Genomic DNA, 23,064 nt, shown 5'->3' on the forward strand with positions numbered 1-23,064 from the left:
TCGCACAACGATTTGCTGGAATAAAGTAGGAATTCTGATGCACGGTCTATAACAGAGATGCTCAAACTAGGGCTCAGGGGCCGAAGTTGACCCATTCTAACCTTTAATTTTGGCCCACCATCCCATCTGAAAACAGAATAATGGGTTGGTGGTTGGGTCGAATATCTTTAAAAAATATTGTTATTTCGAATGTAATGTAACCTTTTATTAGTTTGTTTTATAATTTCTTTATTTTTGTAAATTCATCACATTAAAAAAAATGTAAATACTGTCAGGCGAAGCACAAAAGATCAGCAAGCAAATTAAATCAAAGGCAGGTGCAGTTTTGTGTATTCAGCATTGAACTCCATAGTGTAAAATGCGATTTTGTTTGTTTTTGCTGTACTAACTTTGTTAAACAGTTTTTAAATGCACTGCATTTGTTATAATTAAAAGTAATGTTTTCTACATATTTTTTAATATTAGAAATGAATTAGGAGATTACTTATGGAAACTTTAAAGAGAAAAGGCCCACAGGCCTCAGTTAAGTTTAGTTTTTGGCTCTTCATTAGAAACAGTTTAGGCATCCCTGGTCTATAATGTAATGGACAGCATAACTTTTGTTCACACTTATCTACATGAACTGCACTAACAGAGTCGAGTTGCACCAGAGTTTGTTTCAATCTAACCAAACTTGTAGAGTGTGAAAAAAAACAGTTTAGAGTGTGTTAAAATTTTGATGACTTGTTCAGTGTGCTGTTGAAAAATCTATGCCTAAAAGTAATGGAGCAAGTAATGTTGTGTCAGCAGAGTTATTAATAAAGGGGTTTTGAAATGTGATGATTTTAAAAATGATGATTTTGGTAAAAATGTTTATTGGTGTAGACCCATTTCTCTTTTATTGGCAAGAATCTTTTTTTTCTCACTCCGTTCTTGCTCATTGAATGATTACAGCACTGATTGCAGTTTTTCATAATGACTTCAATAAAAAGAGGTTTTTTACAGGTTTGTAAAGTTAAGGGGATATTTCCATTACGAAATTGTGGGAAGAGAAGTCTGTCTGTGTGTAAGATCAGAAACTCTGTCATAAGGGACTTCAGGCAAACACATTGCTACTTTTAGATGAAATTACACACTTTTTAAATAAGTTAATTTAAATGAGTGTGATATTTTTTAAATCTGAGAAATTTATTTCATAAATACTGCATATTTATGACAGAGCAGCTCACTGTTCCTAATTCCAACACAATCTCTTTAGTACTTTAGTAACTTAGAAATCATTTTGACTAAGGTCTGTCTTTAAACGCTGAAAGAGTACTGCTGACCAAACAAACTAACTTTGCCATCTGAATAAACAAACGAAGACCACTGATCGCTTACTTACCAAATCTGTAGAGACAAGACAATCAACACCAACTGGAGGCACATATTTTTTAAAAGGAGACGAGCAGCAAATTCGGATTTCACCATTTCCAGATGAGAAAAGCTCTCGGGTAAAAAATGTAATCTACACTTGAGCTCAGCTGAGCTCTCATAACTGGAAATGAAAACAAAACCTTTGTTGCAGCAAATTTATAAAAGCAACACTGACGACCCATATCTCCAAACAATTCTTCCTCTTCCACTTGTTTTGGCATACAGTCTACACGCTGGTTTAAACGCAAGGATCTAATTGGCATAACGCAGCTTCGAAAATTAGTTTAAAACCGGAAGAACAAATTTGCTCTAAATAATGTAAAAACAACCAATTTTCACTTTTTTGTGAAATATATGTGTCCTAATAGTGTTTTTAGCAGTGTGGGACACATATATGACTGTCATCAGCTCATAAAAAGGTGTTTTGGTGTTTTGTGACCCTTTAATGGCAATGTAATCACCTGAAAATATTTTCTTACAAAATGTAATGAATGTTTCTTTCAAGCAGACGGCTTTTCTTTACACATGAGCCACGAGCATTTCAAGTCTGATATGTTTTCTTTCACTCTCTCACTGTATTCTACTTAATAATTTAAAAACAGGCCTGGATAGCCGAATCAATAAGCTTCTCGTCTGAATCTCTCTCTCTCTCTCAGTGGTATTGTGTGGCAGAACTGTATTGTGTGTTCCTGATCTCCTGTTTCAAGCTCTTTAGTGTGTTAATCTTAATATCACTCTGTTCCACTTGCTGCTTTCTCTTTGTTTTTCTCTCCTTCTTAACTCAGATGTTCAGATGGGGGTTTTCTGATTGACAGCATCACTGTGTGTTTTTGTCACACGTATTCTTCCCTTTTTACTGATGGAGCTGTTTATAGCCTGGTGATGGTTGCGGAAGGCTTTTCCTTCATCTGTATTATTATTAAATCAGGATGTGGTTCAGTCTGTCCACTCCTCCTCTCGTGGCGTCTCATCCCTTCCTTTTCCTCCCTTTCCCTGTGGAGGGAGTAACGTAGTCTGTAAGGTCACAGATTGGTAGAGCATCTACTCTTAAATGGCTTTTTACAGATGTGATGCATAAATACCTGATTTTGTTTTCACAAACACACATACCCAAATGAATTATTTGTTATAAATGCAAATCTAACCCTTAACCTTTTTTTTTACACACTCCCTTGCCAAAGTCAAACTGTAGCTGAGAGATTCATTTGTAAACTGCAGACCATTCAATGTGTCACTGTATTAAAATTTCTTTACCAATACTGGTAAAATTCCCCCAGTTTTCGCTATCAGTTTCAATAGGTAACTTATGCAATTTTTAGAAAAATTGCAAATGCACTGAAAAAAGGTTCATTGGATTTACTACTTATTTTAAGGCAAGTGGTTGCAAAAAATGTATATGGGCTGAATTTAAACAAACAACTTTGGCTTAGTCCCTTTATTCATCAGGGGTCGCCACAGCGGAATGAACTGCCAATTTATCCAGCATATTTTTTAAACAGTGGATGCCGTTCCAGCTGCAACCCAGAAATGATAAACATACACACTTATTCACACGCATGCACTATGGACAATGTAGTTCATTCAGTTCACTTATAGTGCATGTCTTTGGACTGTGGATGGGGGAAAGCACCCGGAGGAAACCCACACGAATGAGAGGTGAACATGCAAACTCCACATAGAAATGCCAACTGACCCAGTCTGGACTTGAAGAAATGACATTTTCACTGAGAGTCGATAGTGCTAACCACTGAGCCACTCTGTCACTTTAAAATCAGCTCATATAAATTGTTTGCAAAAGTTTCCTTAAAATATTTTAGTAAATTTAATAAATATTTTTTCAGTGTTTGAAATGACTGAAATGATTGAATAATACTCTTAAGCTCAATCACAATTCTACCTTTTAGCTCTTCCCCTCATCGAGGTGAAAAGTTGTCTTGTGAGTTGTGATGTTGTGATGGAGCATGAGGGTGAATTTCGCACTGACAATCGAAGGCAGGAATTGATTTAAACTGCAAATCAAGTGGGAGTAGCGTGTGTCACTTGGTTGCTTGGGCGAGTGGGACGTAACCGTTTCTTTTTTTTTTTTCCAGCGGCTGTCTTGTCCAACAGTGGCTACAACTGCAGCCACATACATTATCCATGTGATGTAGTGGCACTTCAGAAATGCTTAAAGTCATAATTGGTGTAAACATGGAATTAAGACATTTGGAGTATTCCTATTTCAGTCACATTATTGAAGTGAAGGGAGTACAGACGGCAATCAAACTATTACCGTTGTGTATGCCTTTTAGCCGCATTTAGCGTCAGGATAAGACATACACACTTGGCTGTTTGACACTAATTCTCTACACCTACAGAGTAGGTAAAAGACCACAGACACATCTCTAAGTGTGTGCAGAAACACAAACCCACAGTGAACTTCTGGAGACTCGTGATACATGCCTTTATCATCACTAAACACGTTTAGTGTCGGTGTGGGCCCTCCTTACTTCATATTTGCATTCAGTAGCTCAGAGTTTGTGAAGGGGGCATGAATGAAATCTTGCTAAATGAGTGAGCTAAATGAGTAAAACTGCAAAAAAATTAATAATGAAGTACCAAAAAATGACATGAGTTTTATGTTTGTAAGGAGTTTAATATAAGTTTATAAGTTTTTCTGGAAAAAAGTTTGATTCTTTATATGCAATTGTACAGGGAAGAAACCTGTCAGTAGAGTTTTACAGCGAATATTTAGCAGTGTATGCATGTGCTTTACGGCATACAATTCATGAAAAAAAATAAAATAAAATAAAGTAAAATAGAAATAAAATACCATTCATTACATTTTTTTTAAATAAAAAAGCACCTAAATAGTTTTGTAGTTTGTGGTTTTCTTTTCATTTGAATAAAAATCTTTTTTCAATGCATATATTTGCAAATATTTAGCTAATATTTCAATTCTAAATAAGACACTTTTTCCATTCATGTGGGCTATTAGCAAAATATTTAGCAGTGTTTGCATGTCCTTTACTGTATAGAATTAAAACACAAACAAAATAACATCCATTACAAGTTGATTTAAAAAAGCACCTAAATAGTTTGAATAAAATACTATTTTCCATTCATATATTTCATCATTGAAGATTTCTTAAAAATTGTGTAAAAATCTTGTCTCGTTCTTGTGTACCCAAACTCGTGTCTCGTCTCATCTCTTGAAGTAAGTGTATAGTCACACCCCTACAAATTGTTTTTCATCATTATCAATTTTTACTACAAACAAGCATATTATGTTTTAATACATTCATTATCGCGTTCATGTTTTACTGTCATGCTTTAAAATTATAAAGTCTTTAAAAGTCACCATCGTCAATCTCATATGTAGTAAGAGATCTTGATGACATGATGATGTGTGCAGGTGCTGTAGTGCCATTTATTAGGGGTAAATTTTGAATCTATTCTCATTCACACTCTGTTTAAAGGGTGAAGGGGTAAGGGTTCAAAAATAGAATTTGGATTGGGCCTTAGTTTTGTTAAATGAATAAAAATGGCAAATATCAGAACAGTAATTTTAACAGAACAAGTGGGCAGTCCTGTTACACTGCTCAGCATGCAATACATATAATTATTTTGAGATTCTTTTGGTTGGGTCCCATTTATTGCTAAGATTTTCACCACATCAAATGTCACAATTAGAGATTCAGTCCATTTTTTTTAGCACTGTTTCATTCTTAAAACTTTTCTTTAAACGATAAATACAAAAACCAAAAGCAAAGAGTTAATAATTGTGTTTAGTTGAATGCTGTGTTTAGTTAGCCATATCTATCATCCTTCATCTACCAGCAACGAGCTTTATAAAGCAGCAAACTTATGTGCCCTTCTGGTACATCCTACTAGTAACTCTCGTCTTGCCTATTAAAGATATTGCTGTCTAGCTTCGGGATGTAATGTTACATTTAAAACAAAACGACTGCTATAAATCTTAAATTTTTTTTTTAAGATATCGATATTGCCTTTTTGAGAATCAATGCAGTATTACCACACAAAAAATTGCAATACTCTCATGTCGATATATTCTTTCACCCCTAGCAAGTCCAATATCGTGTTTTGTTTCGTCTTTGTTTGATTTGTCTCTCACATACTGTATATTGGTGCAGCTGTGTGCCCAGTGAAACATTTTCTCTTGGGTTTGCTATGTGTCTATCCGTGTTCCCCCTCTACCCTGCTTCACTTCCTGCTGATAACATCTCATGCTGTGCCATGACCCACTTTGTTACTCCTTTTTGATTTATTTATTTATGACAAGCTTCAAATCTACAACTTTTGTCTCGCTGTAAACAGAAGTGTAAATGGCATCTTGACATAAATTGCCTCTCAGAGACTATTAGTGTGTTGCGTTGATGAATTTTAACGAGGTATGTGTTTTTTTTTTTTGTCTCTTAAAGAATGCTTGGTAAAGGCCTTAGAAATGTTCTCTCTCACACCCACAGCATTTTCCACTGCTATTAATGTGGCCTTTCGTCTATTAATGAATGTTTATGATCTATATTTACTATTTAAACAGAACAGATTGAGCTCCGTTTTTAATGGACAGACAAGCGGAGAAATTTTAGAACTGTTTGTTTTGAAGCATTTTTGTTTTCAAAAGTTTGTGGTCCGAAAGATATTAATTATTTTTTATAGTTATTATTATTTTTTTATTTTTTTCTTTATTAAAGAATATAGAAAAAAATGCTTTCACAAAATCAGCATTGCCATGAATAAATTTGAATAAAAATATATAAATTAAACCATTTTGATGAAATTGATATACATCATGCAAAAATAGTTCACAATGTTTTACTATGTTAACAACAAATGAAGAGTTTTTTTTTTTCCAGATACCAGCATTTTAAACTTTTTTAAAGCAATTTATAGCAATTCAGATGACTCGTAGGTCTAACAAGTCCAACTAAATGCGTATTTTGAGTTCCCTTAATGTCACTTAACTTTCTTTTTGTATTAGGACATTTGTAAAGGTTTTTATAGAGTAATAAGTGATGTAAAATTGCCATATGTCTGATAATAATAATAATAATAATAAGATTAATAAGACTCTAATAATATAATAATAATAATATTAATAAGACTCTATACTGCTCACTGAGCAGTATAGAGTAACCATCAATAGAGGAACAGGACCTACTAAACTACATCACACATGACGTCACACGGGTTCTTGGTTACAAAAAGAGACTAGTTGCAATTGCAAACATGTTGTGTTGTGCTGTAGGACGCCATTTCGCCCAAAGTCCAAAATTAGAAAACTTAACTTTTACCGTACACCACATTGCTTTTAATGCCAACCACAGACATCTTTGGCTAAAAGGTAGGTGAATAAAGTGACGACCTATTTAAAAATGCTCAACTCTGCAGTTCTCATTTCATATCAGGGAAGTTCCCGCTATGCTGAAACAACACTCATTTTTGATTGCAGCAATGATTTCAGCAAAAACACCAAAAAATATATGGTGAATTAAACTGCGGACAATGAATGCTTAGAATGAAATGTAAAAGTGTAAGTTCACATACCCTGCCATACAGGTGCAGTTTGCTGTCAGAATGCAGTTGTTTTACTTGTTTATCATTACCCAGGCCTTGTATAACTTTGTCTTTTCCCCTTGTCTTTGATAGGCAGAACCTCGGTATTTAGCACTACATGGTTTCGAATCTGGTAATCATGGAACATTATTTCTTGCACATGACCACATAAAACAAAATTGTTGGCATTCAAAGACTTTTAGGCCTTTAACTTCTCTCTTGTAAAAACACTTTAAGTTTCAGTGAGATAGTTGTATATTTGGGGCTGCATGCTTGGCCATATCCAATATCCATAGAACGATTTCATGCGGCCACCATTTTGAACAGCGAAATCGAGGCTGTGGTGGGAAGAAACCCAGAAGTATCACCTGAGTCACAGAGGAATGTTGTGTACCTTGCTGTATATCTTATCAGTGAAGAGAAAGTGACACAAATTTATAATTTCACCAACTTCTGAGTGACCCAAAACTCCGTTCTGAATGAATAGTGAAAATAAAAAGAGATAATTTTTCAGCTAAGGGGAAACGGCACTAGTTAGCTAACATTTTCTTTTCCAAATACATTTTTTAGATGCCTTTTATCAAACTCGAGTTAATGAACTGATTTTTTAACTATATTAGACACAGTCATTTTTGTTAAACACTGGTGAATACTATGGCAAATCAGCGCTGTTTATGAACTCGCTCAGCGGTGCTTAAATGTTAGCGGGAAATGGACGTTTTTAGCTTCAGTGAGCGACCATATAAGAGTTGCAGAGAGCTAGCTGTCGGCAATGCCAACAATAATCTACACAGACTGCCAATAATGAACTAGAAGACAATTTTATTTTAGGGATTTTGTAGAGGGCCGTAGTTATTAAAATCGACTTTAAAATAGCAGCCCTAAGACTCTCTGCCTTTTCGGGTAAGGTAAATCTTAATGTATCTAGAACTGCATGACCCGCAGCCACAAATCTCAGCTAAAACAACTGAGTGACTTTAAGAATCCGTGTGGTAAATGTCTGAGAAACAAAGTGTACTCTAGGGAGCACAGAGTGCAGATATAACATGCAAGAAATGAACCAGCAAATGAGTTCCAGGTGTGGTTGTTTCTGTGTCTGGCAGGATGCTGATGGGTTTGCTGCAGGAAACGCATTGAAACAATGGCGATACTGAGATGCAGTTCTGCTAAACATGTGCTGTTTGTGTTTAGAGTTTAAAGTGGTTGCAGTGATTGTGGAGTGCAATCATTTTCTCTCACTGGGTTGGCATTGGTTGTAGAAATGCAGAGGACAGAGCTCTGGTTGTAGAGTTCACAATCCTTCAACGCAAAGACAGTCAATTAAACTCAAACTTGGATTTTCAGTCAGCATTTGGCATTTTGGTGTACGGTATGCAGCAGTCTGTAAATGGACTGGATGTACTGTCTAGTTTATTACCATAGACTTTCAGCTCTGAAAGCCTTCCAGTTACTCCTGCTGACAGTCAGAGGAACAGTGAGTTTGCAAAGAGCTTTGTCTGGTTTAAAAAGAAATGGACATTTTCTTCAACAGTCGACATGTAGTGAGAACATTTTCTCCTGCTGTTTTAAATCAGATCCTGTAACACTGGCCACTTGGGAAGTGTATGTGCACTGTGCATGTAATTGTGGGACATAAGGACACAAACTTGTATCAAGACATGGATATGATATTAGTATTACTAGGAGAATGTGACTTTTGAGGCCATTTGTTTTTATTTTTCAAAAGGCTTATACAGAATCATACAGATTTCCCCCAAATCCCCCCACCCCCCAACCCAGGAATTAATAATGCAGTGCACACTGTTTACTGTGAAGTTAAGGTATAGGGTTGTGCTAGGGTGATTAAAAAAATACAGTTCAAAACGTTGGAAACCTATGGATTGTCCCCATAATTAACAAAAAAGCTTGTCTGTTTCGTGAACATCTAAAATTGCTTATATTAGTGTTGTTTTGAAAAAAGATTTGTTTGTGACTTTATTACATTTCTTTCAATTAAATTTACTGTTGTAGCATAAAGATGTAACAGTATATACTTTATTCTAATTTGATTACAATGTAAACAATATTTTAGTAAAAATTCATTCATTTTCCTTCAGTTAGTCACTATTCATCCGAAGTTGCCACAGTAGATTAAACCGCGAACTTATCCAGCATATCTTTTACACAGCGGATGCCCTTCCAGCTGCAATCCAGTACTGGAAAGCATCCATACACCCATACACTCTCATTCACACACATACACTACTACAGGCCAATTTAGGTAATTCAGTTCACCTAACGCTCATGTCTTTGTATTGTGGGGCAACCGGAGCACCCGGAGGAAACCCACACAAACATGGGGAGAACATGCAAACTCCACACAGAAATGCCAACTGACCCAGCCAGGACTCGAACCAGCGACCTTCTTGCTGTGAGGCGATAGTGCTAACCACTGAGCCATCAGTGTTGTCCTTGTTTATAAATAAAAAAGTATATATAAAATGTGTGTGTGTGTGTGTGTGTGTGTGTGTGTGTGTGTGTGTGTGTGTGTGTGTGTGTGTGTGTGTGTGTGTGTGTGTGTGTGTGTGTGTGTGTGTGTGTGTGTGTGTGTGTGTGTGTGTGTGTGTGTGTGTGTATTTCATTTGAGTTTGTATATTGCTTTTTGGTCCCTTAGTCCATATATTGATTAGCCTTTTCCTATATTTTAAAAAGCAGTTTACTCTTTCTAAGCAGATCTGAATGTTTTATAGTTCTATTCTCCTTAAGTATGCTTTTAAAATTTGCTGCCTTATTATGTTTTAAAAGCTACGAGACCAGCATTATTCTTAAGAGGAAACATCATGCTGTTATGCAAAACTTTGATAAGATCATGTGCAGAGGGATCAGCAGAAGAGCATGTCAACTAGCCTAGAGCAAACACACGCACACTAACACACACGCACACACACACACATCCAAGAAGGAGGACGATGGGAATAAACAGAAAAAGAGAATAAACGGGTAATTTTTCTGAGCAGGACATGACTGAAACCAGATTGTCTTCACTGGTCCATGTCACACACAGCATGATGCCGTAGGGCACGAGTGAGTTATGTATGTGTGTCTTCTGATCATGTAGAGACACAATGGAGAGTCTGTGTATGGTTTCTCTACAATGCTCTTTCTCTTGTTTCCAGACACACTTTTTCGTTTTGTCCTTAGTTAAAATTCCTTATCGATGGTAATTCTCAGCAGAAAATACTTTTTGGGAAGCATTTCACTGTGGAAAACCGATGCGTCCCATAATCTGAAATAATCCAGACACACAGCAGGTGTAACTTACTATAGAGGGTTAGAGATCAGTCTCCTGTCTGCTCCATCATGGTTTTCATGAGCACAGTGATGTTATAAAAATGAGACGCGCTCGGCACACATACATGAACACACACCTGGCAGATTGCGGTCAAGCTTCTTACTGCTGGTAATCCAATTCAACTCACGAATCCTGGATCCTGTGTTTGTGTGTGCGCGTACTCGTTCTCTCACATTCCAGTTTAGATATGCTGAAACCATTTTCTCCTCTAAAAGTACATTCAGCTTTTATTTTTTTTATCTGTCTGTGAGTGTATTTTTTCAGATTGGTGTGTGTTGTGAATGTTGTGCTGTAAGGTGTATTTGTGCTTTAGTGTGAGGGATGAAAATAGCATACTGTATGTGTTTGCTTTAGTAGATATTCATTTTAGTGCTCACACTCAAAGCAAAAAGGGTGTGTTTTTTTGTTTGGTTAGGCTGAGTGTGTGTGATATGGCTGATTTGATTTGATTTGATTTGTAGCATCAGTTGGACTTTGAGCTCTTATCAGGGGAAGGCTGGTCAGCATCTTTCTCTCTTATTTCTCATCAGACATTATTCTCTGTTTTCCTAATTGAGCCTCAAGTGATTCAGACTCTATTCTCTGGTGGTTTGTGAACTGTAGAGCTGAAAATTGAAGCTCTGTTGCGTTTTGTGCTTGTTTAATAAATTGGTAGTGCTTTATTATCACTGGTTGTTTCATTTATTTATTTTTTAATCTTGTTTTTTTTTAGGCAACCGGACAAGTTAGTTGTAGTTTGGACTCGCAGGAGCCGAAGGAAATCTTCCAAGGTGTGTCATTTTTATTTAATTAATACATTTTTTCTTACATATTTTCAGTTTATAGTAGTATGTTTAGGTTTGCATGTCTAATTAGTTCTCTTAACCAAAATGCCACTATTAATGTACTTACACGATAAGAATGAACCATCCAATCACTCTGAATAATCATACTACGAACAATACATATAAAATGAGGATTTATCTCATGTTTCAGACAATCTGTGGAATCAGGCTCTGTTTACACTAATGCATTATAGTTTTAAAATGGCGTTTAAGAATGAAAACGATCCACGTCCACACTGAGGTGTTTCACCTAGCGTTTCTGAAAAGTTCTCTGTCCACACAGTATATCGCTAAAAACGCACATCACATGACCACACACACACTCTAGCATGTGCTGCAGTGTAAGCGCACATCTGAGCTTTAGGCAGTCAGCGAGTGCTATGAGCACAACTCCCCAGATGAGAGCAGCGTACGTTAGACAGTTCATCAAGGCTCTTCTGTTTTATTTCATCTCACTATAGTTGTTAAACTTTTATTTACAAATATTTAAATAATTTTGTCATGTTCTAATGGTCTTTTGAATCTGTTACTTGCTCTCAGGTAGCGTGTTTTGGCTGAGTGCAAAGATAAGATAGTATGTAAACTTATGTAATCATGTACATTGATTCAGCACATTTGACTGATTGCTTGCCTTTATTTCCTATATTGTATAAACTTTTTGTACGTTATACTTTTTTAATGGCCATTATTGATTATTAAAACTGATACTCTTCAAAAGAGAGGGTGTTTCGTATTTTCAATGAAAATGAAAGGAGGCAGTTGTTATAGGCTCCGTTTTATTATTTTATTTATTTATTTTTTTTTTATAAATATGCATACAGTGAAGATGACGGTCATATAAATATGTAGCTACATGATGCCTCAACATTTTTAGTGTCTGTTAAGTTGCTAATTTAAAAAATGTAAATGGGCAATGTTCCCTATATCATCTTTTAATTTTATTGCTTTATTTTATTGAAAGTGAAACGATGTAGCCAGGGTAAAGTGAACAACGTTATAAAGTAGCCTAGACTGCTTTTACCCTACGTGTCTTTTAGAGTTTGTTTTTCAAACTTGCGGAGTCTTAACTTAAGGAAATGATGCAAGATTAAACTTTGTGCACTTAATATTGAGGAAAAAGCCCCAATCTGATGTCTTCATTTTCCGCCATCCACACTGACACGAAACAGCAGCATTTTAAAGCCAAAACGACCTCTTCAGCACTTCCAAAAAGCTCCATTTTTAAAACTTAACTTACTTTTACAAGTAAAGTATATTAGTGTAAACAGGGCTTTAGTCAAAGTTTTAATATAATATTTTGAGGATCTATGCAACATTTTTGGGAGAGTTTGTTTTCCTAATTAACAGATAGAAATTGGGAAATCTCAAATGTAATAGCACAGACTTTTTTTTATTAAAAAACTATACTCTATTTGAAGGTTGCACAATATATAATTTTAGCATCAATATCACATTGTGTGCATCTGCAATAGTCACATCACAGGATCTGCAATGCTGAATTAAGATTATAGTTGACCAAGAATCATTGAAGATTTTTACCATAATGGAGAAAAAATTGATTATTTACCTGTGTTTTTACAGCCTAAGACTGTTTGGGCTTATTAAGAGAGTTTAAATGTTACAGGCACAAGAAATTGTACCATTTTTAACTTTTAAAAAAAACATTTTTAAGTTCTTTATTATTGATCTATTTATACAATGAAGTCAATGCATTGCTATTTTATATTTGATTATTTAATTTCTCTACCTGAATTTTTACCGATTTAGAGATATTTAAGTCATTTATTGTATTTAAAGTCATTTAAATTGTATTTATATTCAATGTATATTGCAGAAAAACAAAACATTGCAATGTTAGATTTTATACATATACATATAAAGGAAAGTAATTACTTATGTTAGGATAAAATGTTGAAAACAGAAGTACAATCTTTTCATTTTGGTTGAATGCTTTGTACTGTAAAATACAGAATGTTAGCACTTGGATGAAACTAACTTGATGTGAATCTTATCAATTGCTTCACTTAAACATACAGTATTGTCACAATATCCCAATATCTCAGTTCCTGTTCTTAAATTAACATACTTTCAGCCAACAAGGCTTATTTTAATGTTTTATACTGGGAAAATATATTTGTTTACATTTTTATTAAATTTCTCTGTAGTTGTTTTTTTTATATCCATTTCATCATATTTTATTATCATTTATTTTGTAGTCTCACAGCTGGCAGCCTGGCATCAAGAATCCCTATAGAGGAGTGGTGGTGTGGCCTGTTCCAGAGAATATCGAGATCACTGTCACCTTATTTAAGGTAAACACACACACACACACACACACACACACACACACACACACACACACACACACATACACACACACACACACACATACACACACACACACACACACACACACTTTCGCATGTTAGGGGCCTATAGCTGGTAGGCCTAAACATTACTGGGGCAAGCTGAAATGGTTGGCTGTATTCCAGAAGCTGATTGGTTGGGGTCTGCTGGTGTCTAGACGTCCAGATTCCTCTCTGATTTAACTGCCATTCCAAGATTTTAACTCCCCTCTCAAATGTGTGGAGCTGAAACTGACACTGCAGCAGAAAGTGCTCGCTTGATATTTTAGTCTTTTTGAAATGCCAGTTAGCAGTTTTTTACGTCTGCCATGAAAGAAGTGAGACCTTACATCCTGATTTGTCAGACCCAGATGCAGCCACACAGGGACTGTGTTTATCTAAAATGGAAAGAGAAAGTGGTTTGTAGATCTGAGGTTTCTAATGATGACAGCATTTTAAAAGCAATTTATTTGCTCTTTTTCTAGTATATCATGTTAATTCTTTATGGTTTGGTTACACTTTTTTTTTAATATTCTGTTAAAAAAATATCTAAGAGATATAGAATAACTCATGATGAGATTCTGACTGTAAATAAATTATAGTTAAAGTGGCCCTAAAAGCAATAGTTTGTTTTTAAAGGGTGTCTAAAGGGTTTGCTTCAAACAACTGGACAGAACATAACTCGATCATTTCAAAGTAATTCAAGTCATTTCAGTGCGTGCGTGCGTGCGTGCGTGCGTGCGTGCGTGTGTCTGTCTGTCTGTCTGTCTGTCTTTCTGTCTGTCAGACAGACAGACAGACAGACAGACAGACAGACAGAGAGCGTGTGCATCCGCCATGGTGCTGTGTCCCTTATTACAGTTGTCTGTAGTGTTCACCTTGTTGTTTTTTGAGAGGCATACTGAACTGCTATACATTTTACATTTTTTCTTGGCCCAATAGACCCATGTACCTGCTATGTGTATTTAAATAATGTTGATATGAGATGTGACACAATCGGTAGGTGTCAAATATATTTGAGTGCATACATTTGTAAGTCAGTGCCTCACCAGCCACAAACCTCACCGCACGTCACTGACACACACACACACACATGCACACGCTTACATTACGAGCTTGCGCTGACAGGCTGACCTGGTGTTGAATATCCTCTAACAGTCTCCACATTGTTTACAAAGGTCACACACACAAAGTGCTTGTCCAAACATTTTTCTTATCAGCCTTGTCCCCACAGCACACTGTCTTGTAAAACTACATCTCCCAGAGTACATTGCAGTGGGTCAGTTTGGCATTCAAGAGTCCATCAATGTTTCATTTGTGTACCAGCAAACAATCAGTCAGCTGACCATGACCATTCTAGAAGAGCTGCTCACTTGAGCCTAAATGAATATGTGCATATTTAGCTGAACAATAAACATGTTTGAACTCTGAAATAAACTCAGATTATTCGAGGAAAGTGTCTCTTTGTCTTATTCTATTCTGTGACAGAATTAGTCAGTTTGACAGATATATCCAGATCAAGTCATTTATGGCAACGTCTCCACATCCCTCATGTTTTCCATAGTATTTCCTTAAGGAAAAGTGGATGATGTTTTGTTCTGTAATATTGATGTGTAGAGGAAGACATGTGAAGTGCTTCCAGTAGATAAAAAGACGCTAGACGGGCTTTTTATGCTGAGACTGTATTTAATGAGCTTCCTCTTTCAGTTTTTGTGTCATCTAATTGATTTCTGTCTTCTGTTTTTCAGGATCCTCATGCTGAGGAGTTTGAAGATAAAGAGTGGACCTTTGTCATTGAAAATGTGAGTACTTAAAGTATGCTTTTATGTTTCTGTTGAACTCTGCAATGTGCCGCCTGACACCTAGTGGTCGGATGGAGTAATCACACCAGTGCTAATGAAGAATGATTTGATGCTGAAGGTGTTTGACACTATATGACTCTTTGTTTCTGGTTATTTTAAGCATTTGTGTGCTTTATGGTTTCACAGATGACTAAAAGCAGCTCTTTTTGTGGTGCTTCAAGCTTGCCTGAGCTGCGCTGCTCGGTAGTTGGATTTGGATTTCAGTTGGTCTTTTTTTTTTTATTTTATTTTTTTATATGAAACGGATTTTAATATTGTTTCATCACCCAGCCAAGTGTTTTTTCATCTAGTTTTTCATTGATTGGTGTAGTGCTGCAGAAAATATTGTTTCAGTCATATCATGTGCAATAGCCACATCGCAGGATCTGTAATGTTAAATTGGAGTTATCATAACCAGACACCACAGATTAGGGGGAGGACACATGAGATTTGTGCACTCATTGCTATTTTAATTCTATATAGAATAAAAACTTTTCCTTCAGATGTGTTTTAAGGCCTGTAAAAGATTTCAAGTGAATTTAAACCATTTAGGCACACAAAAATATAAAGTCTGTAGCTTTAACATTGATTAATTGTTTTTAATTATTTTTACAGCAAAGACTATACAATGTTATTCCATATTTATTATTTATTTTTCTGTACCTGGATACTGTTAAACCACAGAAAACCCATAAAGCACTGTTTATTTCACTTTTATCTGTGCTCTATTGTATTTATGTATGCTTTTGATTTGTTTATAATATTTTATGCAGATGCACTCTATTACAAAATAATCCTAATCAATCTAAACTAATGAATTCTTTCCAAATAGAGCTTTTCAAATCATCGGGTGAAATATTTTTTTTAGAAGAACATAATACCACAAGTCAGATTTTTCCAATATCATTCAGCCCTATTTGCAAGTGTTTATCTTAGCAATAATTTATGTTTTCAACCTTTTTAGAGTGCAGATTTTCTTTATAGGGAGATTGTCTAAATGCCTAAACATAGCAGTGTTTGGCATCTGGTTGGCTAATTATCTTGTGGCTTGTCAAACCATTCTTTTAGGAAACCGGAATAAGCAAACCCTTGTGTCATGTACTACTTTTAGCTGTTTGTTCTTTTATACTTTTGGAGAATAGACCTTCTTGTGGCTGGAATTTCTTTGCATGTGTTTAATAAAGACAAACACAGGCCTCTGAATAAAACAGACTCAAAACTCAACAATAACACATGCTGAACAAAACATGTTAATTAGGGATGGATTAAATAGCTGCCTTCTCTCTCTCTCTCTCTCTCTCTCTCTCTCTCTCTCTCTCTCTCTCTCTCTCTCTCTCTCTCTCTCTCTCTCTCTCTCTCAATTCTCAATTCAATTCAATAATTGCTTTATTGGCATGACAAATGTTACAAATATATTGCCAAAGCAGTTATAAAGTAACATATGTAATAAAAACAGTACACACAGTAAATAGTAGTAGTAGTAAAAAAAAAAAACTCCATAACACATGCTGAACAAAATATGTTAATGAGGGATGTATTAAATAGCTGCCTTCTCTCTCTCTCTCTCTCTTTCTCTCTCTCTCTCTCTCTCTCTCTCTCTCTCTTTCTCTCTCTCTCTCTCTCTCTCGCTTTTCCTTTTTTTAACAGGCTACTGATTAGAGATCAGTAAACATCTCAAGCTGTTGGGTGGTCATGTCAAAGTTTGTTCGGGGTTTAATGTTTTCTTTGTCGTAGTGTGGCTAACAAAAAGATGATGCATATAGTCCTGGTTCATTTTGCTTTCACGCTGTCATGGATGCTGTCATGGATGGTAGTTTTAAAATTTATTTGAACATCTAGTCAGCAAGACACACGTTGATGAGGCATTTCTGAAGGCTTGTTTTACTGAAGACAATACTGTAGATACTGTAGAAAATGTATCTAACAGGATAAAAGCAATAACCGGAATAATCAGAATTAAAATATATAAAAAAATACAACATGATCATTCATTTAAGTAACTTTTTTTAAGTACTTAATTTTAACATTAAGTAATGCATTAACTAACACAAACTATAATTGAGCTAAAGCGTCCTTTAAATCATTTAAAGCATCTTTAAAGTTTTTATTACCCTTTGTAAGTAGCTATGTTTACATCCAATCTAGTCAAAGAGAACAAAATCATCACTTCCTGATTAACTGCCACTAAAAATCAGCAGTAAAAACTGAATTTTCTGCGGTAGAAGCTGCGTAAATTTTTAGTTTTTTTAATAAATGACGTTCACCTCAGAAGAAATTCTGTTGTTTCTGTCAATTCTGACACAAAGCACAGATGCTCTTGACAGTTCTGGAGGTATTTAATAATATAATAACACTAGTACTGGAATGCTTACAGCGTTTTAGAATGACCAAAACAACATTTCAGAAGTTTTACAGTGTGCTCAGCCTGCTGGTTTATCCATTCACACACATTTTTAATATCACATGATATTGTATAACAAAATCACATGACCTTTTTTACACACAGTGCATCCGGAAACTATTCATAGCACTTCACTTTTCCCATTTTTTTATGTTACAGCCTTAATCCAAAGTGTATCAAAATCATTTATTTCCTCAAAATTCTAAACACAATACCCCATAATGACAATGTGAAAAAACATTCTTTTAAATTGTTGCAAATTTATTCAAAATAAAAAAGCTTAAAAATAACAAAAATCTTTTTTTCACATTGTCATTACGGGATATTGTGTGTAGAATTTAGAGGAAATAACTGATTTTTATCAATTTTGGAATAAGGCTGTAACTTTTGGAAAAAGTGAAGTGCTAATACTTTCTGGATGCACTGTATATAGTGCTGTAAAAACTGCTACTTGGGTAGAGCTTTTTTAATCTTTTAAACACTCTCTAAGTGTTTGAAAAAAAAAATCTTTTCAAAACCATTGTCCAAAGTTTTAATTTTAACTTTTACAGTGTTGCATATTGGTGCATTTTTGCATATTGCAGACTGATTGTTTTTGGACATGGCATCTGTCTGTGTCTCCAGAGAGAGATTGTTTGGATCCGCAAACATGGGCAGTGGTCCAGACGAGGCTCTTCTATCCCTCTGTCTACTTAGCAGACACGTGGGCAAACATCTACACACACACACATCACACACACATATCACACACAAGCACAAACATCAACACAAGCAATAATAAACTCACGTGTATCTCCTCTTCTGGCAACCTCTTGTTTACTTCTATGTCTTCATGACAGAATGAAAATCTTTTGCACACACTAAAGATGTCTCAATCGGCATTTCTCGGTGCATAAGTGTGTGTATTTGTGATGTGAAATGAATGCATGATATGGGATTCCTCTTCATTTGGATTACTTGTACACAAAAGGGGAATGGTTGGAGAGTGGATGGAGAACACAAAGCATGAGATCAGAATTCCTCTTGTCCATACACACCTCAGTAATAACAGACTGATCAAAGACATGCCCGTCATCCGACACTAGCAATCCAGAGATCTACACACCAGGTTCCCACAAGCTCTCTGAATTCCTCCTTCACTCCCATCTCCCACAAACTCAAATAAACCTTACACACACCCTAAAGCTGTGTATTATAGCCACACAAAATGTCTTTTAGATGCTGCAGTAATCACAATGAATCATGCTCTGGTGCATATCTTTAACAAAAAAGGGGTCGTTCAAAACAAGAATGATAACTGTAACAGCCAGTTGGAGTTTACTGAACTATAAAAAGTGCTCACATATTTTAAAGCTATAGACATCATTGCGGAGAAGCTCTGCTTGATGTTAAAACCTCTTTTCAAAAATTATTTTAAAGATAATAACTAGTGGTGTAACGACTCACAAATCTAACGTTTCTGATCACACTATGGTTTGTTTTTTAAGTCATTGCTACTGTTGCTGATAATCTTAAATATAGAAATCTTACATATTGTACAACATATAATATTTATTTTCAGTTAATGCTTCAACAACTCACACACAACCTTTTGTTTTATTATAGGTGTATCATTTTTGAAAACCTACTCACAGGCATAATTTTGATGGTTGTTTATCGCCACCCATTGGTTACACAATTTAATTGCTACAACATTCACCAGCATCAAGTTCCATTAAACGGTGATTTTAAACTTAACAATAGACACCAGTGTTTCTATCTGAACTATAAACTGTTATTCCAGCACTTCTGTGTTATTTAATTGTTTGTAACGAACTAAAAAGGTGTAAAAACTGAATCTCTCGCAGTTAAACACAGATTTAAATGCAGCACTCCTAAGGATTAAAAACATATGCAAATCATTATTATTTATCATTCATGTTGCACAGGTTTGAATTGAGATCACAATCTTTCAATGTTTACTTGTGCAGTTGTACACTGAATGCATTAATGCAGGCTAAACAAGTAGTGACAGAAAACACCTTTAATTAATAGTCTAAGAAAGCATTTAGGTCCCACCAAAACATTTCCATCATCATTATATTTTACAGGGAAGCCAAAAAGCTTTCATGCACATGATTTAAATGATGCGGGAGGTGATCTCTCTGCAATTGTTATAAATGTTGGAACTGTGTTCCGAACTGTGGGTTGTGATCCATATAGATCATGAATCAAGCGTGATACATAATCTAGCTATAATTTAGTCTGTTTCTTTTATTTTAGTTTGTTGTACTGACAGAAATTTCGCTGTAATATTAGTCCAGTAAAAATTTTTTTTAATGCTAATATACGACGTGATACCTTGTCTAACTTTCACAGATTAAACTTTACTCACATTTAAAGTATTTTGAAACATTTTTAAACATCAAAGGGATTTGTCATAATTTACTCTCCTTCAAATCAATTCTTTGACTTTTGTTGTATTTGCAAAAAATTTTTATACTGACAAGTAAATTCTAACAGGCCTTTAATTTCCCTTTAAATTAATCTCACCCAACATTTGCAAAAACAAGATTTTCCAAGCATTATATAAAATGTCATATTTTCACCTGCAGTAAGTTTGTGCACTTGTGTAACTTTAATCATGGCACAGTCTCTATATCATTGACAATTAAAAAATAATAATAAATCCAAGCCATTTTGGATTTTTTTTCTCTCTCATGCCTTATGCCGCTGCCTGCTGGGAGAAACTAGAAGGAAAACCAAAGAAAGAATGAGAGAGGGATTGAAAGAAAGGAGTATAAAGGCGGTAGAGGAGAAGACAGCATTCCAAGAGAGGCCGACATCAAAGCTCCTGGAGCTGCCCTATTTGGCACCACATTTCTGTGTGTGTGTGTGTGTGTGTGTGTGTGTGTGTGTGTGTGTGTGTGTGAGAGAGAGAGAGAATTGTGAGAGCATTTCTAGATATATTCTGTCTTTTATTCCTCATATCAGCGTCTGTTCTGGTTTACTCTGGGTTTAAAGTTTAGTTGTGGGTTTAATTGTGTCTGTAGTTTGTTTTTGCAGTTGTGCAAATCGTTGTTTTCTATTATTTTCCCCACTGGAGTCATGGGAACAAAAATCAGACTTGGAAGAATATATGTCATTTCTTTCAAAATGCATAATGGAAAAAATGTATAAAGGAAAACTGTTCAAGGAACAACAAATCCCATCATTTACTTTTTCCGTTATTACTGTATGGAAAAGAGTTTCTCATTTTGTGTTCCAAAAGAAAATCAGTTCACGGCAGAATGGTCTTTTTTTATTTCTCATTTTCTCCTCCAGCCACCAGAGGGCGGCATGTGACTGAATGCAGAAATAGGTTTTGTTCACAAGTCCTCAATTCTTGAAATAGAATAGATACAAGTAAAAGAATAAGAGGAAAGATGAAACGATGAGAAGTAAACACATTGATAGATAAAAGAGAAGAAACAAATTTGTTGAAGCTGAATGATTCACTTCCTGTTGTTCAAACGGCGATAAGCTTCTTTTCCATGTGTACGGTTTTTCTTCAAGTTTAAGTCTTTAGGGCTTTGCAGTTTTAAAACAAAAGCACAGTTTGGCATGTTGTTGTTTGCCAAATTCCAAACCAATTCTTAGTTCTCCTCATTTCTTAAATCTTTTTTTTTATTCTCTTTTCTCTGCTGCTGCTTTTTCATTTTTTTCTGATGATCTGCTGCCTTTTGTGGACTTGATCCAAAACATTTAAAGTCATTTCCACCTCAGTTGTCCTCTGCCCAGGGGTCCCAGCGCAGGCTGCATTACGTGACCTACTGGTCCACACGCTGCCCCTGTCCTGCGCTTCTCTGGAGACCATGCAGAATAATTCAGCCACCCAGCCAGGCATGCTGAGCAAAGCTGGTGTGGAGAATGAAATAGAAAAGTTTGTGTGTGTCTCTCCAGGGATTAATCACAACTGAATGTAACTGGCCCTCAACTTTTTTTTGCTGCTTTGCTTTGTGTAATTTTGTCTGAGCCTCAGACGCACATGGATTTCACTTCAAATGGGATATTAACCTCCAATCTCTTAAGTTCAGTTGCATTTTTATATATATGTGCCCTTTTAGTGTCTTCATAAAAGAGGATCAATTACAATAATTCTTAAAAAAGAGACTGATAGAGACACAATAAGAGTTGTGTTTTGAAGCTTTGAAAAATCTGAAAACATGGGCAGAAATTTATAGTTAACTCTGCACTGCATAAACAGATGAGTTTTATAAAGTGAGCTGGCGTCCTTTCACTCAAGAGAAATTAGAGTAAGAGATGAGTAATATGATATGATGCATTATTGTGCATTAAGCATTTTATATTTAGCATTCTACATGTGTTTGTTGCCTCATTACACACATAAATGGCAAATTTTACTAAATATACAATTCATAAAATTAATAAACATATTTTAGATCTGTATATCCTGCATTGTGTGTTGTGACACACTTTGAGCAGTTGGCTAGTGGAGAACTTCTCCTTATTAAAGACACATCACATATAGGTCGCAAAGTGTCGCATCATGTCTTTTGGAATACTAAATAATGTTTTTTATGAGGGTACACACACCGGGGGCTCCATTCGACATCTGTACATGTTGCTTAGCAAAGTATAAAAACTATTTTAAGACATTGTGTCTCCCTAATCAATAAAAGGTTGCCACACCTTAAAAAAAATCTTCCCTCCGACCCTCTTAATAAAAACCAGATTTTTTTCTTAATAAAGACATGACGTAGTTTCTCTAATCCACTGAGTATGAGTGAGAGGACGAGAATCCTTTCATTTTGGCAAAATAGCCCTACGTGCCAGTAGGCATCGTCTTCTGAGGTTAAAGTCATTTTCTTGAATAAAAAAGATTGGCGCAGCTTCTCCTACTGCAGCAAATTCCATTTTTACTGTTCATGTTTGGCGCCAGTTAATCAGAAAGTGACGAATTTGTCTTACTAAATGGAAACGCTGCTTAATTTGCACATCTATTATTCAATATTTTTGTTTTGTGCATAAATTTAATTTGCATTTGTGGATGCAAACATAGCTTGATTTTTTTTTTTTTACTGGCCTGGTTTTCACCAGGATTTTACTATCACATGATTTAGATGAAAACGAGGAAACCTGGTGTTTAAGGCTCTCAGTATGCCATCTGCATGTATTGAACTCGTATTATTCCGCTATGCATATTCAGTATTTCATTATATGGCATTGTTAAACAGTTCTGTAAAATAAACAGTTGTTTTTAAAATTTTTGAGTTTCATTCATTCATTCATTTTCTTGTCGGCTTAGTCCCTTTATTAATCCGGGGTCACCACAGCGGAATGAACCGCCAATTTATCCAGCAAGTTTTTACGCAGCAGATGACCTTCCAGC

General features: G+C 35.4%; 1 protein-coding gene across 12 annotated transcripts in view; it reads left to right on the forward strand.

Moving 5' to 3' along the window:
* ehbp1 (EH domain binding protein 1) overlaps positions 1 to 23,064 on the forward strand; it is a 196,208-nt gene that overhangs the window by 12,627 nt on the left and 160,517 nt on the right. For 9 of the 12 annotated variants that reach the window (XR_012393389.1, XM_005158531.6, XM_001919697.9 and 6 more), the window contains exons 3-5: positions 10,995 to 11,052; positions 13,323 to 13,418; positions 15,200 to 15,253. Coding sequence is in view for 8 of the 12 variants with exons in the window: in XM_005158531.6 (XP_005158588.2) it covers positions 10,995 to 11,052; positions 13,323 to 13,418; positions 15,200 to 15,253 (208 nt within the window). In the remaining 4 variants the exon portion in view is untranslated. Of the gene's footprint in view, positions 1 to 10,407; positions 10,497 to 10,994; positions 11,053 to 13,322; positions 13,419 to 15,199; positions 15,254 to 23,064 lie in introns of those variants that run through there. The other 3 variants (XM_073928530.1, XM_073928531.1, XM_073928529.1) reach the window with 2 other exon arrangements.

Source organism: Danio rerio, chromosome 17 (genome assembly GCF_049306965.1).
Source record: "Danio rerio strain Tuebingen ecotype United States chromosome 17, GRCz12tu, whole genome shotgun sequence".
Lineage (NCBI taxonomy): Eukaryota > Metazoa > Chordata > Actinopteri > Cypriniformes > Danionidae > Danio > Danio rerio.